Below are 13562 nucleotides of genomic sequence, written 5' to 3'. Positions count from 1 at the left end.
ACCAAATGTACCATATTTTGATCATCACTGTGGTCCACAGACAATGGTGTTAGTGAATCTTGAACTCAGGCTTCTTGGTCAGAGCACTGGGAGGCCAGGGCAGTCCACTCGCAATACTGAGTCAGCCCCCATTAACCCCTTCCAGCTTTGATTCAGATATTTCAACCACTCGGCCAATCTGCCCAGCTTTCGTGGTCTCAAATCAAACCTACATTATTTTACAATTCTTGGTCCCTTAAGTCCCCTTCCAGCCCACCACACACCCGTTGCCTTTTCAATTGTCAAGACTCTAGAAACAAGCAATAGCCATCTGAATCATTTTGAACGTGTCAAAAAATTAAAAACCTCTTGTGAAAATAATACTTGTCAAGTTGAAATCTAAGAAAATTCAAAAACAACTAGTAAAAATAATAATAATCTTCTTTAAATTCAACTTGTAAATTTCTCCCTTTTCATTAAACCTAGAAATAACAATCATAAAACCATAAAAAAAAATTTTACAACGGAATTGACCCAAAAAATTTCTAAAAAAAATGGCAAAAAAAAATGCAAACCTACCTAAATTACGTAATTAGACCTGAAAATTCTACAAACCTTAAAACACTTTTTAAAGAGTATAATAAGCCTAACAAATCCTAGCCAAATATAACCGGGTTCAACCCTGGTCACGTGAACCTGTCCTGCTATTCCTAACTTCAAAAACGCGGAAACATCCGGGTCAACTCATCAGAATCTGTTCCTGCTAGCTCTTTCTTTTTTCTCATTTCTAAGACTTTCCGATGGCTATTGGAGTGCATATCAACAGAAAAAGTGGGGCTACAAGCCGGTCTATACTCAGGGAAAAGCCGACCGGACTTGTAACGAACCCCACAAGCATTGCATAGGGTTTTGGCACCAAGTGGACCGGTTCGCCACTGTGGAGTCTTTTGAACTTGGCAATGACTACATCTCCGTTGAAAAGGGTTCCCACTTGACAGTCCACTAGCTTGAACCGCCGGTTTTTTCTTCTGTTTCTTTGGTGGCGGTTCCGTGACATCATTACCCAACTCCGCGTTTTGAACATTAGTCGAAGTCATGGAAAACCCCGAAGAAGAACTTGAAGATGACGCCGTCGAAGACGACGACTCCGAAAGAGGCATTGACCCAACCGACCATGCTCGGCCGGTTGGTTTAGCCCTTTTGCTCCTAGCTTTAGATGGCACCGGCGATGAAAAACTCGGCGTTTTCACAATAACCGGCTCCGGTTCCTCTTCCAAACGAGTTTTTGCATGGTTCTCGCTTTGCTGTTCAAAAACAGGGCATGGTAAAGGAACCTCTGGAAGCGAATCATCCACAAAATGAGAAACCCATTCAAGCCCTGCTATTTCATCATCCTAAAGAAACATCAAATAAAAAAAATCAAAATTTTGTGTGAAAAATAGGGATTTTTACTCTTTAATAATAATTTATTTAATAAATGAAGATTACCGGTACGGATAGTTCTTTGGTAAGAATAGAATCAATGGAAAAACTGCTAGAATTAGAGTTCATATCATCATCTGCAACACGTTCTCGGGAAGAAACAGAAACAGAGTCTTTTTCTTCTTCTTCTTCTTCTTCTTCAATGGAAGCTTCTTCAAATTCTCCATTCGTGAAATCAAAGAAACAATCAACGGAAAAATCTTCAGTCTGACCGGCGGCGTTTACGACATTCATGTATAAAAAATCATCCAAAACAACTTGCTGGGTCTTTTGCATGGTTAGTTCTCCTCTTACACTTGATTTCAATGCTCTCGCTTCCATGCAGTACTCCATTTCTAAACCCAGAAAAACAAAACTTTCAATCAAGTCCCCAGAATCTCTAAATCAATTAAACCCATAAATTTAGAAACAACAAAAAAAAAAAGGATAAAGAATTATATATATATATATATAAATTATGATTTACCTGATAAAGATGAAAGAGGAGAGGTGAGGAGTTGGTTAAGGCCTTGTTCGTGGGCGAAACTAATGCTAGAGTTAATGGTTTATCTTTTTATGTCTCTTAACAAAAATTTTCAATGATTTTATTTAACAATTTCTCAATTATTCATACGAAAAAGATGAGAACAAACTTGGGTCTTGTTTAAAGAGCTTGACTATTGTAGGGTTGGCTTTGTTTGGACCGAATCATAATTTTCCACATAGATTTTCTGACTTTCCGATTGTTTCATGCTTGACTGTGGTACTATATTATAAAAAATTAAATAAAATAATTTTTGGTCCCTTCCAATAATGCAAAAGCGAGGAAAGTCTTTCCTAATTTAACTAACTTTTTTTTAAATTTTTATTAGATCTTATTATTTAAAATTAGATATGAACATAATATAAATAAAATATTTGATAATAATATAATTTAAAATTTTAACAATTATTATATATAAATTTAATAAAAACATATATTTTTTATATTTTTATATTAATATAAATTATAATACATAATTTTTATATAAAAAATAATATAATATATAAATTTTAAAATTTTATATAATACAAATATATAAATCATTTTATCTAATTTTTATGATTAAAATCGGTGACGAAAGAATTAGTACAACCAATCATTCTAAATGTGTTATAAAAATAATATAAATTATATATAAATTTGATAAAAATGAAAATATATATTTAATATTTAAAGATTTAAATTGTAATAATGATAATTTTATATTTTATAATTATTTAATATAAAATAAATAAGATACAAGGACACGAAATTTCACCTCTAAAGAATTAGAGATTGATGATTGGTCTGTGAGTGGAGATGGTGACAGGCGGCTTCTGGCGCTAAGATAAGTCCAAAAACTGTAACACGTAATGCAGCATCCTCGAAACCGCTGCATTTTGTGTTTTTCTTGCCTTTTCTTTTTCCAAAATTGACACCCAACTTTGGGATTATTTACAGGACTAGATTGCTTTACCGCGTTAATCCCGGCCCTTTTCGATGGATTTTGCATAACAATTCCCGCTCCTTGTTTTCTAATTTTGGGTTTTTTATCAGCAAGCGCTAGGATCAAGCGTGTTTAATCTGACCGAAAAGAGGGCTTAAGATTTTGTATCGGACGGTTCACGAGTCGATTGACAATCACGTGCGCATTGGTACATCTGTGGGTTACTTGATTTGGTGGCCAAATTACGTGTAAGAAGTTAACGCCTGCCTGTTGCATTGTGGAATTGCGTCAAAACTTAGATCACGTATGTATACATGAAGTTTATGAAATTATTTTTTAAAAATGATTTAATAAAATACAAATTGATCAACTAATAATATATATAAATTTATTTAAAATATTATTTATAATTTTAATTTAATAAATATTTATTTAGCAATAAAAATTTTTATTAAAAATATATCAAAATTTATTGAAATTTTAAAATTTTGTGCATTTGATTTATATAATAAAATATTTTAATATATCAATTTAAATTTTAAATTTTATTTAATCATTTTAATAATGAATTTGACTAATTTCACTTAAAATATTTCATTTAAATCTTTCTTGATGGATCAAAAACTAAGTGGACGACCAATGGATTTTGGCTCAAATATTCAAAGAGTTTGTTATAATTAAATACAAATTAATGTTGTTTTGAGTTGATTAAATTAAAAGATTATGATAAGATAATTTTTTCATAAACTTATTAGATTCGTTTTAAATAAATTTTTTTGAATATATTCAAACAAATATTGAATAAAGCCAAAAATCCTATTTTCACTAAAAAACTAGGTGGATAATATTTGAAAAAATAAATAAATAATTGCTCAATATACTTAATTAATCCTCTATTTCTTTCACATACATTTTTTTTAGCAAACAAAATATATATATATATATTTAGCCAAAAAAAAGTTTAAAATTAAAATTTTGGGCAATAGATGATTTTATATTTGCTTTTACTAATAGGAAGAACAAGGAATAAGCAAAAATTGTAAAGATATTTGATGTTAACAACTCAAATATAGTTATTACTCCTTTTAAGAAATTATATTGAAATAAGTTTGAATTCTCTCTATTTTCTTAATTCTTCTCATATATGAAAACAAATGAATGTCTTCCATGAAATACTCTCTTATTTACTAAAATATTTATCTTATTATTAGAATTATCTTAAACGAATTTTATTCTCTAGTGATTTCTAAATTTGTATCAAAATTAATTCATATTCAATAATTATAAAAAGTGAATATATATCTTTAAAATTGATAAATAAATAAATAAATAAATAATTTTAAGATAATTTTGAACATGTTATAAAAAATAATTAAAAAAATAAAATAACTAAATAAATAGCATTGTTATTTATGGCAAGTAAGAGATAATTTTATAATAAATTTATGCAAAAAGGTAAAACATGGTAGTAATATTTTTTTATAGAAAGAAGATAATATTTAGAGAATAAAAATTTTGTAAATATTAGAATTTGAATTTCAAATATAGTCGTTAACATTTTTAAGAGTAATTTATATGAATTAATTTAAATAAACTTTGAATTAAATAATAATATTTTTCTTTCTAATTTTTGAATTATTTATAAATTTAAATCATTAAAATAAAGAGAAATCATTGTAAATATAAAAATAAATTTCATAATTTAAAATATATTATAATAATAAAATATGTATATGATATAAAAAATAAAAATTATATGATTTAAAATTTTAATAATTATTATATATAAATTTAATAAAATAAAAATTATATTTTATATTTTTATATTAATATGAATTATAATATATAATTTTTATTTAAAATATAATATTTTGTATAATATAAATCCATAACTTTTTGTATTTATATATCAAAAGGTCAGTTCTAAGTGATGGCCGAAAAATTTTCCTTTGACAAAAAAGGAAAGGCGGCTATAGGAGTGAATGCCCACGTAGATTTCGTGTTGGGATAATCGTTTGGCTGTACTTTAAAAAAAAAAAAGAAAGTGGCCGACTATTGATGCAAGAAAGACTAACGAATGATCCAACCAAAACAGAACATGGCGTTACAGCCTTTGTATTTGTATGTTTAATTCATGCAAATGGAAATAATGGAGCATGGCATGCCGTTTTGGAATACTTTATTATTGTTGTCAATGCCTAAACGACAATGCACTTCTGAGTGCACTCATGTGCATGACATGCTCATTTCCTTTCATCCACTAACAAATTTTAAGCTCAATGTCGACTGTTTTAATGTGTTTAATGGTCAACCTCATGATTAATACTACTACATTTAAAATTGAAACCCAATTCAATTAATTTTTTTGACATAAAAAAAAGAGTTTTATCTTAATAACTAGAAGAATGTTTTCAAATTTTACACTATGATTCGATTAAGAGAAGGGGAAAGAAAGAAAAGTAACAAAAATAGAAAAACTCTTTATATTTATTTGGAAAAAATTTTAATTTAAAAAAATAAAAAAGTAAAAACTTAATAATATTTGATTTTTTTTGTAATTTTTACTTTTTTAGTATTTCAATTCGAGGAAAAAGTTCAGGAAAAAAAGTTTAAAAATTTTTATTTTTATAAAAAAATTATTATATCTAGGAGCACTTTAAAATTATAGATAATGAAATATTATAATTGAAAAAAATTATTATAATAAATCATTTTTTTCATTTTTTATTCAAATAATAGTTGTTAAATTTTTTTTTGTTTTCTTTATTAATTTTAATTATTTAAACAAGAGGTACATATATCATTTATTTAAAAAAAAAAAAACTTTCATTTCCTTTCATTTCATTTCCTTTTCTTTTATTTCATTTATTGATATTTATCCAAACATTACGTTAAAATCTTGAGTTTAACACTATCTTTGGATTGAGGGAAAGGAAAAAAAATTTTTTTAAAAAGAAACTAATGGAAATAAAAAAAATATTTCTTTTGTTTGAATAAACTTTTAATTTTAATGAAAGAAAATAGGTGAAAACCCAATAATGTTTGGTTTTCCTTATAATTTTTACTTTTTTAATATTTCAAATTGAGAAAAAAACTAACAAAGAAAAGTTGAAAATTTTTATTTTTATGAAAAAACTATTATATCTATATTTTTATTATAACATTAATTTGATTATATAACTGATACTTTTTACAAAAATAATTTTTATTTATGAGTATTTTATATAATATCCTAATTTATAAATATTTTATGATTTTTCAAGTCTTAATAACAAAACAAGCTAAATAATTATCAAAATAAATTAAATGTTGAATTAAACACAAAATTAAGAGTAAATCAATAACTAGCTAATATATCTTATTATATCAAGCATGCTCAATTTTATTTAGAAATATTTGTTTATACAAATTAACTAGTATAAAGATATATTTATATATTATATGTTACTTTTTTAAAAAGAATGTTATAATTAGAAAAAAATATTGTAATGAATTATTTCTTTTCCTTCTCACTATTTATCTAAACAATAGTTATTAAAAATTCTTTACTTTCCTTTATTTTCTTTTATTAATTTTAACTATCCAATTAAAGAGTACATGTACCATTTCTTTTTCTTTAAAAAACTTTCATTTCCTTTATTTTCCTTTTTCTTTCCTTTCTTTTATTTTCCTTTCCTTTTCTTTGTTTTATTAATATCTATCAAAAGATAGCATAAATCTCATTTAATTTTATATTAAAAATATTTTGATATATTAATTGATTATTTATTTATTTTATTAAAATTTAGATGTAATATGTGATTACGACTTTGCTTTTTTATTGTACTAATCAATTCATAAAAAAAAGTTAATATTTGATATACTGGCAATGTAAAATTTTAATTACATAAGTAAGATTAAGAAGGTGACTCATGTTTTATTTTGTTTTTAATTAAATTTTTAATATTTTTAAATACACATGAACAATATGTATCACTCTTTTAACACCATTTATGTAATTAAAATTTTACAATGATAATGTATCAAATATTAAAATCAATCTCTAATAATTTTAATTAAAAAAAAAGAATATAGCTAGCTATATATACACGTAATAAGAACAAAAGAATAAAGAAACAAGGAGAAGGTGGTAGATTTGGGATTAACCTAAGTACCTAACAATTACTATTTAATTGGATAATTAAACCCCATATGAGGATTTTATCCCAATTCACAACCACTTAAATGTAATTAGGTCAGAAGTTGATAAGGCAACTCAAATTCATCAATGGAAAGTTCTGAAACTATGAACTTTCATCGGATATGGGCCGGCAATTATTTTGTCTTTAACACAAGGCAAAATTTCTACAATACCAAAATTGGGGATTAAGTTGATAATATACATTGATGCTAATCTATGTCCTACATATTCCTTAAGTTAAACCTCCGTTTTTCCTTCATAATTAACCTTCTAGATTAAAAACAAGAAATATAACTATCAATCTTTGGTCGAGTGATTAAAAGAAAAATTATAATATGATGTACAAGATTGTTTCGAGTTCAAGTAATTTCAGTTTTTACTCTCAATATAAATAAAAAAAAATACTCATTTACCAAAATTAATTTAATCAAAATTTAGAACTTAATTCTATTAGTTTATGCATCCATTTGACATGCAAAATTTAATTGTGATTTTTTATGAAAATATATTAATTTAATTGAGAAAAATATCAACTTCAAAGTAAAAGCTATTTTTCCTCATTAAATTGAAATGTTCGTTGTTGAATTTCCAATGCTTGTCATTTTTTTTAGTGAAATTCAAAAATTAATTTATGAAAATCACAGCCATTATAGTTGTTGAAGTCAATAGTTTTTTAGAACCGGTTGGTTGTTTACCTAATTTTGATCCAGTCCTTTTACAAAAGTTTTGTCTTTTGCAGTGAATGATTCAATAACATATCATATCATCTTGTTCATTTATGAATGTGAGGGAAACAAATTCAAAAGCAAGGACCCACTCTGCATGGTTTCACCTGGTTTTGGGTTAATTCCTTTTAATTTCTAACGAAAAGCTGGTTTCCATTTTTCTTTGAGCTAATAGGATCTTTGAATTATATTATTTTTAATGATTTAATATCTATTAAAAAATACTTATATTAGATATCTGATTATTCTTTCCTTAAAGTATTTTGTTCAATTAATTAATATCGATATTTAAGAACTACATCACAAATTAGTCCCTTTTTTTTTTTTTAGTTTGGATGTTTGGTTACCTACTTTTATCATCACTACCCCTCCACTATCTAGTCTTTGCATCATTGTTAATGGCATCAAGATAGAAAAACAGTCTCTCCCATGCCGTTCATCATTGAGCAGATATGCAAGTGAACACGCTTGTTCAACGACCCTCATCCACAAATTGATAATGGACCATTGGACCTGATGTTCAGATTAACCTCTTTTTTTTTTCCTCAAATGATCAAGTACATTTGGAAAGGGTGCAGCAGCAACCAGACAAAAGAGCAGTTATTTCATGCTAAGTTCATTATTCAGTGATACAAATTATGGTATCTGAGATCATGTTTCTGAGTAAAAGTAATTGTTAATGACAATTCTAACAATCAGAGGGATCTTTACTACATGAATACCGTCTTCCCAGTATAGATTTCCGAACGAATATCTTCCTTGAATTTTTAGTTGAGAACGAAATGTGACCTTGAACTTTTGCTTCTGTATTGTGGAGTTGAAGGACAAAATCGACGGCTTGACGCTCACATACGTGCCTGCGGGAGCTTGAACACGAGCAGTGTAAACAGAATTGATGGGACCAACGTTTGTGACTGTTCTTGAGACAGTCAACTGCTGCTTAAGCTCAGGTATAGTGATGGAAGGCAGATTTAGATTTACAAGGAACTTGGCTGATTTATGACATGGGGTGTGAACCCTAGTCATTGAGCTGATGGCAGTGCTGTTATAGCCCATTGCATAAAGGAAGCAGACATAATCAGAGATTTCCATGTCATATATGAGTCCAGGGGCTAGAGCTTTGTTTGGATCGACCTGTCCACCTCCATAATCAAATGGGTCAGCCTGCTTGTGGGGTGCTCCCTCAGCTACGGTATTTTCGCCATATTCATCCTTCACAGAAGCTTCGCAACCCAAAGAAAAGAGAAAAAAGTTATAGAAAAAAGTTGCAAGAGCAAACCAAAATCCATAAATTTCTGTTTCCTACCTGTTGTTACCAGTGCAGACTTAATTGCTGCAGGGCTCCACGTGGGATGGATTCCCTTGAGAAGAGCAACAATGCCAGAGACATGGGGACAAGACATGGAAGTTCCCGAAGCAAGTTTAAAGTTAAGTGGAGATGCTTTAGTTTGAGGTGAATCCAGTAACTTGGAGGAAGAAGAAGCAGGGGACCAGGAGGCCAATATATCAACTCCTGGAGCAGCAATGTCTGGCTGAACAATTCGCTGGCATATGTTAATTAAAAAAAGGCCTTGTAAGTTGTAACTTCTCCTTACAAAAACAATGCTAATACCTTCAACACTGATGGTGAAAGGGAGCTGGGTCCTCGTGATGAAAAATAAGCTACTTCTGGGGCTAACTGTTGCCCGACAACTGTCTTTGAGAAGCTAAACTTGACTACTGGTTTTCTGTTACATGAAAGAGTTCATTAAATAACAACATAATGCCCTTCCAATGGAATGTCAAGGCCTAGGTTCAACTGATGTCTTCATAAAGACAAGAAATTATTCAATAGCTGGCTGTTGGTACTGAAGAAAAGATTCATAAATAGTTATATGCCTACAGAATGAGAGAACAAACAATGTGGATTCTTTTTCGTGTCACGTCAACTCTATATCGGTGAGGAACTCCAACCCTCGCCCTCACGCCCAATCAAACAAAGAAAGACAATAAAAAGAAAAGAAGGTACTCTAATGTTAAACTGACCTGCTTGCAGCCATGTATGTCAGCAGAGATGTCCCAGCTTCAAAGTCCACTTGGACACAGGGAAAAGTCCATGGACAAGAAACATCCTTAGTAGGAAATTGTGCAAAGATAACACCTGCACCCTGAACTTTGAGTACAGAGTTTGAAGCAATGGTAGCTGACCTCTGTGACCTAGATTGGAAACAAAGAACTACTTTTCCTCTTGCTAAAGTGGCATTCAGGGTTTCCAAATCACAACTTCTGCAGAAGTATACAATATCAGCATAGTCATTCCTTCCGGGTATTCTAGATCACAAAGATTCATGTGCAGTACGAGTCTTACCCAGCACTGTTTTCATCAACATCAGTGGCTGCGATATCTTGTCCATACACGATAGAATGAAACTTGTTTACTTGCCTTCCTGCATAGAAAGACTGACCCTGTATGAAAAAAGTATAAGTCATAGCTAAATAAACAAAGAGCAAATTTGTATTTCTATCTATTATCACAACTTGTATACAAATTGCATTTACGAACTAAAATGTACTAGTGGATGGCAGTTCAATTACAAGCTAAACATGAATATCTCATACGTATTCATCAGCTGTGCCAGGGTCACATTTAAATGCTCTCACAGGAAATCAGAATCAATTAAAATCTAAAAATTTCAATAGAAAAGCAGAAGCTCATAGTTGATAAAATCACCTTCACTATAAATCAGCAGAAACGGGATTTTATTTTAATAAATTTCTCCTAACAAGAAGATAGACCAACAGACATCAGCAAGGGAACTCGAAACAAAGCTTCATGCGCTCATGGTAATATCATTTAGCAGGTTAGTGGCAGAATTTTGCAACAGGAGGCTTATTTGAGAAAGAAGTAAACTGTTGTATCTTTATTGGTGTTAAACACTTATCATTTTAACTCCAACAGAGCCAACCATATCTAAAAAAACAACCAAATAATAAGTTACTATTTTTTATGCAGTTTTGTTTTGGTCTGATTATTTAGATTTTTTTTTCCTGACATGTCAATAAAACCTTGCATGAATTTTTCGACCGTTAAGAAGGAAATTACGAATTACCACAACAGTTTGGTTGTTTCCCAGGGTGATCACAGTAGGGAATTCTCGATCAATGGTACTTGCAGCAACAGTAATAACCCATGGAGCAGTATTAATGACGCTTTGAGAATAAGGACCAGAGTTGCCAGCAGAGCATACAACAGAAATTCCTCTTGTTACAGCGTGGAAGGAACCAATAGCCAACGCGTCATCAACATAGGGGGAAAGTGGAGGTGGTGAGCCCAGAGATACTGAAAGAACATCAACACCATCAAAGATTGCATCATCAAATGCAGCAAGAAGATCAGCTGAGCTACAGTCACCAGAAGCCCAACAAACTTTGTAGATAGCTAACCACGATGAAGGAGCACCACCTCTAGCTAATCCTTGTGCTAGTCCCCTAAAGTTTGCATTTTCTACTAGAGTACCACTTGCAGTAGATGAGGTGTGAGTACCATGACCTGAAGCATCTCTAGGAGACAAGAACTCGACCCCGTCACTAAGGGCAAGCTTTCCAAATTCAGCTTCATACCCTTTAACGTACCATCGTGCACCGATAATTTTCCTGTTCCAAATACCCAGAATTAGACACCTTATAATTTAGCTAAACTGATCAGTCAACTCTACATACAGTTCATATGAACTAAGAAATGTTGAACAGGATTATTAGATACTACAATGACAATGAACTTAGAAACATCAAAGAAAATTTGGCCCCATTATATAAGCTCTATTTGGCACATAAAGTATATTCCAAGTTTATTGCAAAAGTACTAACAATGGAATAGGAATTGTAAACAGACTAGAGGTTTGAATAAACTTAAACCAAATATGGCATCAAACTGCATTCATTGTCGAAAATCTGGGACTAAGACAAGTGTGACAGAGAAAGGAGATAGTTTCTAAAGAAAAAATATCTCTGGATTCTTGGAAATGCTAACTTGCAATATACTGTAAATTGTAAGAAGTAAATACTCTTATTTTGAGACACATTAGACCAAAAGCACAGAGGTAAAAGGTTCTCAAATTCAAGAGTAGACAGATTCAAATCTTTAGGCTGATTACAAATTATTCTACTAGTGAAGCACGCAACTTAGTTAATCAACGAGAATGTTGCAGGCAATATGATCCACCTAATTTTGATAATGATTTTATACAAAAGGTAATTATACCTATTGCAGTGGGAGTGGTTAAATCCCTCTCCTTCCTGGCATATCCCTTTCCATCGAGATGGAAGCTTTTCCATGCCCTTATCTTTGAAGCTTTCAGACTCTGGCCATATACCTTCTCAGCAACATGTATGATTAAAATAAGATGTCAAATTCCAAGAACCACAAAGATAAATAGCTTTTTTTTTATAGAAAAAAAATGAGAGAAGTAAAAGTATAGAAAGAATTTCTAAGCTGACCAGTATCCATGACACCAATGATAGTCCCAATGCCTGAATGGCTCTTTGAAAGAATCCCAGCCACAATTTGAGGCTTTACTTGCAGGAAATCCCAGCTCCTAGTGGTGTGCAGACTTAGAATTCTATTTGGAACTACACGAATAACTCCAGGGACATCTGCATCAATATGTCATGAGACAGAAAATCAACTAAAAGACTAGTTTAAGATAAATATTAAAGGACAAAAACAGAGTTTACAGTTCACCAACATTGTTGCACCTGCAATAAGCTTGGCTTGAGATTGACTGAGGACTGCAGCAAACCCTGAAAACCCATGTTTGTAGCTGTATAAAATGGATTCCTTGGCAGATTCTTTGCTGTCCAATTGAGATCATAACATGTTATTTACTATTTTCCAATAAATAGGTCCCTTGGTTGACTGATGAACTTGTCAAAAAGAAAATTTGTTTATTCTTGTAAGCAAAAGTACAATTAAGAAACATTTCCTTTATGGAGATTAGCACTTAAAAAATGAATAACATAAATAAACTGAAATTCAACTAATTGGAGGAAAAGCTCCATAAATAGAACAACTTTTTACTATTTTTAATTTGAATAAAGATACTGAAAAGAAAAGCAACTAAACAACTTCTGATAAAGAGAGTTGAAATTTAAACCTTCCAAGAATGTCTGAAAGAATCTGATGATGAGAATCCTCCACTAGATTTGGCTTATCAGTATGTCTATCTCCCATATATACAATATAAACCTGTCAAAAAAGCATCTTTATTAGAAATAACGCAGAGAATGATCATAAACTAAGCAAAAAATTACTTATATAAGTAAAAGAAAGAAAACCCACATTGCTCGAAGCAAGCCCTAGAAGAAACAAAGAATGTAACAAAGCAAGAACAACAGCCCATGGCCATGAAGAAGAAAAAGAAGCCATGATAGAAAGAGAGAGACCTGAAAAAAAGGATACGAAAGACAAAAGGCAATGAAAGAAGATTGATTACACGGTGATTTATATCAGCTGTTGCTTAAGCTGGTGAAAGGGAAGAGTCGAGAAGCGAATATAATAATTTGCAAACATGCTAGGGCCGCAGTGGACACCAGCTCCACTGCTAGTGCACGATGGATATGTCATTTGTCAGTATCATTTAAGGCCTTGTTTGTTTTGTTTGCAATCTTCAGAGTCATCATATGAAGATGGGAGTCTTTGTTTGTCTGTTTTTTATTGTTCTTTTAAGTGAGAAAATGCGTAAGTGGTAGAAGAAACGTTGACGTGAAATT

The 13562-nt window shown here is 30.5% G+C and overlaps 2 protein-coding genes across 6 annotated transcripts; both read right to left on the bottom strand.

Annotated features, from left to right (window-relative positions):
• Positions 1 to 402: 402 nt before the first annotated feature.
• On the bottom strand, positions 403 to 2218 carry LOC111297244 (GATA transcription factor 5-like). Of its 2 annotated transcripts, none has more exons than XM_022891902.2 (3): positions 1928 to 2218; positions 1468 to 1796; positions 403 to 1373 (listed from the first exon to the last, which is right to left on the bottom strand). In XM_022891902.2, the coding sequence occupies exons 2-3, from the start codon at positions 1792 to 1794 to the stop codon at positions 696 to 698; spliced, it is 1005 nt and encodes a 334-aa protein (XP_022747637.2). In that variant the 5' UTR covers positions 1795 to 1796; positions 1928 to 2218; the 3' UTR covers positions 403 to 695. The 2 variants fall into 2 exon arrangements, with proteins under 2 accessions (XP_022747637.2, XP_022747648.2); XM_022891913.2 differs by having other exon boundaries at positions 1468 to 1840; positions 1928 to 2180.
• Positions 2219 to 8333: 6115 nt separating this feature from the next.
• Positions 8334 to 13546, bottom strand: LOC111297201 (subtilisin-like protease SBT3.6). 4 transcript variants are annotated; one of them, XM_022891859.2, is made up of 11 exons: positions 13286 to 13546; positions 12947 to 13038; positions 12549 to 12646; positions 12291 to 12446; positions 12055 to 12166; positions 10904 to 11447; positions 10162 to 10259; positions 9840 to 10079; positions 9427 to 9541; positions 9121 to 9346; positions 8334 to 9037 (listed from the first exon to the last, which is right to left on the bottom strand). In XM_022891859.2, the coding sequence occupies exons 2-11, from the start codon at positions 13021 to 13023 to the stop codon at positions 8466 to 8468; spliced, it is 2238 nt and encodes a 745-aa protein (XP_022747594.2). In that variant the 5' UTR covers positions 13024 to 13038; positions 13286 to 13546; the 3' UTR covers positions 8334 to 8465. The 4 variants fall into 4 exon arrangements, with proteins under 4 accessions (XP_022747594.2, XP_089601688.1, XP_022747602.2 ...); XM_089745562.1 differs by having other exon boundaries at positions 12539 to 12646; positions 13286 to 13544; XM_022891867.2 differs by lacking the exon at positions 13286 to 13546 and adding an exon at positions 13132 to 13265 and having other exon boundaries at positions 12539 to 12646.
• Between the last annotated feature and the right edge of the window lie 16 nt (positions 13547 to 13562).

This window comes from Durio zibethinus, chromosome 16 (assembly GCF_047325235.1).
Source record: "Durio zibethinus cultivar Kanyao isolate XHJ-2024 chromosome 16, ASM4732523v1, whole genome shotgun sequence".
In the NCBI taxonomy this organism is placed as follows: Eukaryota; Viridiplantae; Streptophyta; class Magnoliopsida; order Malvales; family Malvaceae; genus Durio; species Durio zibethinus.
The sequence above is the reverse complement of the archived record's forward strand: the minus strand, read 5'-3'. Positions and strand labels throughout refer to the sequence as shown.

Excerpts from the sequence above, each read along its gene's own strand:
- LOC111297244 (XM_022891902.2), bottom strand. The coding sequence starts at position 1,794 with ATGGAGTACTGCATGGAAGCGAGAGCATTGAAATCAAGTGTAAGAGGA. Across the intron at positions 1,374-1,467 it reads CCAAAGAACTATCCGTACCG|GATGATGAAATAGCAGGGCT; the intron begins GTAATCTTCATT and ends ATGTTTCTTTAG.
- LOC111297201 (XM_022891842.2), bottom strand. The coding sequence starts at position 13,218 with ATGGCTTCTTTTTCTTCTTCATGGCCATGGGCTGTTGTTCTTGCTTTG. Across the intron at positions 13,039-13,131 it reads TAGGGCTTGCTTCGAGCAAT|GTTTATATTGTATATATGGG; the intron begins GTGGGTTTTCTT and ends CTTTTTTGACAG. Across the intron at positions 9,347-9,426 it reads TTTCACCATCAGTGTTGAAG|CCAGACATTGCTGCTCCAGG; the intron begins GTATTAGCATTG and ends CGAATTGTTCAG.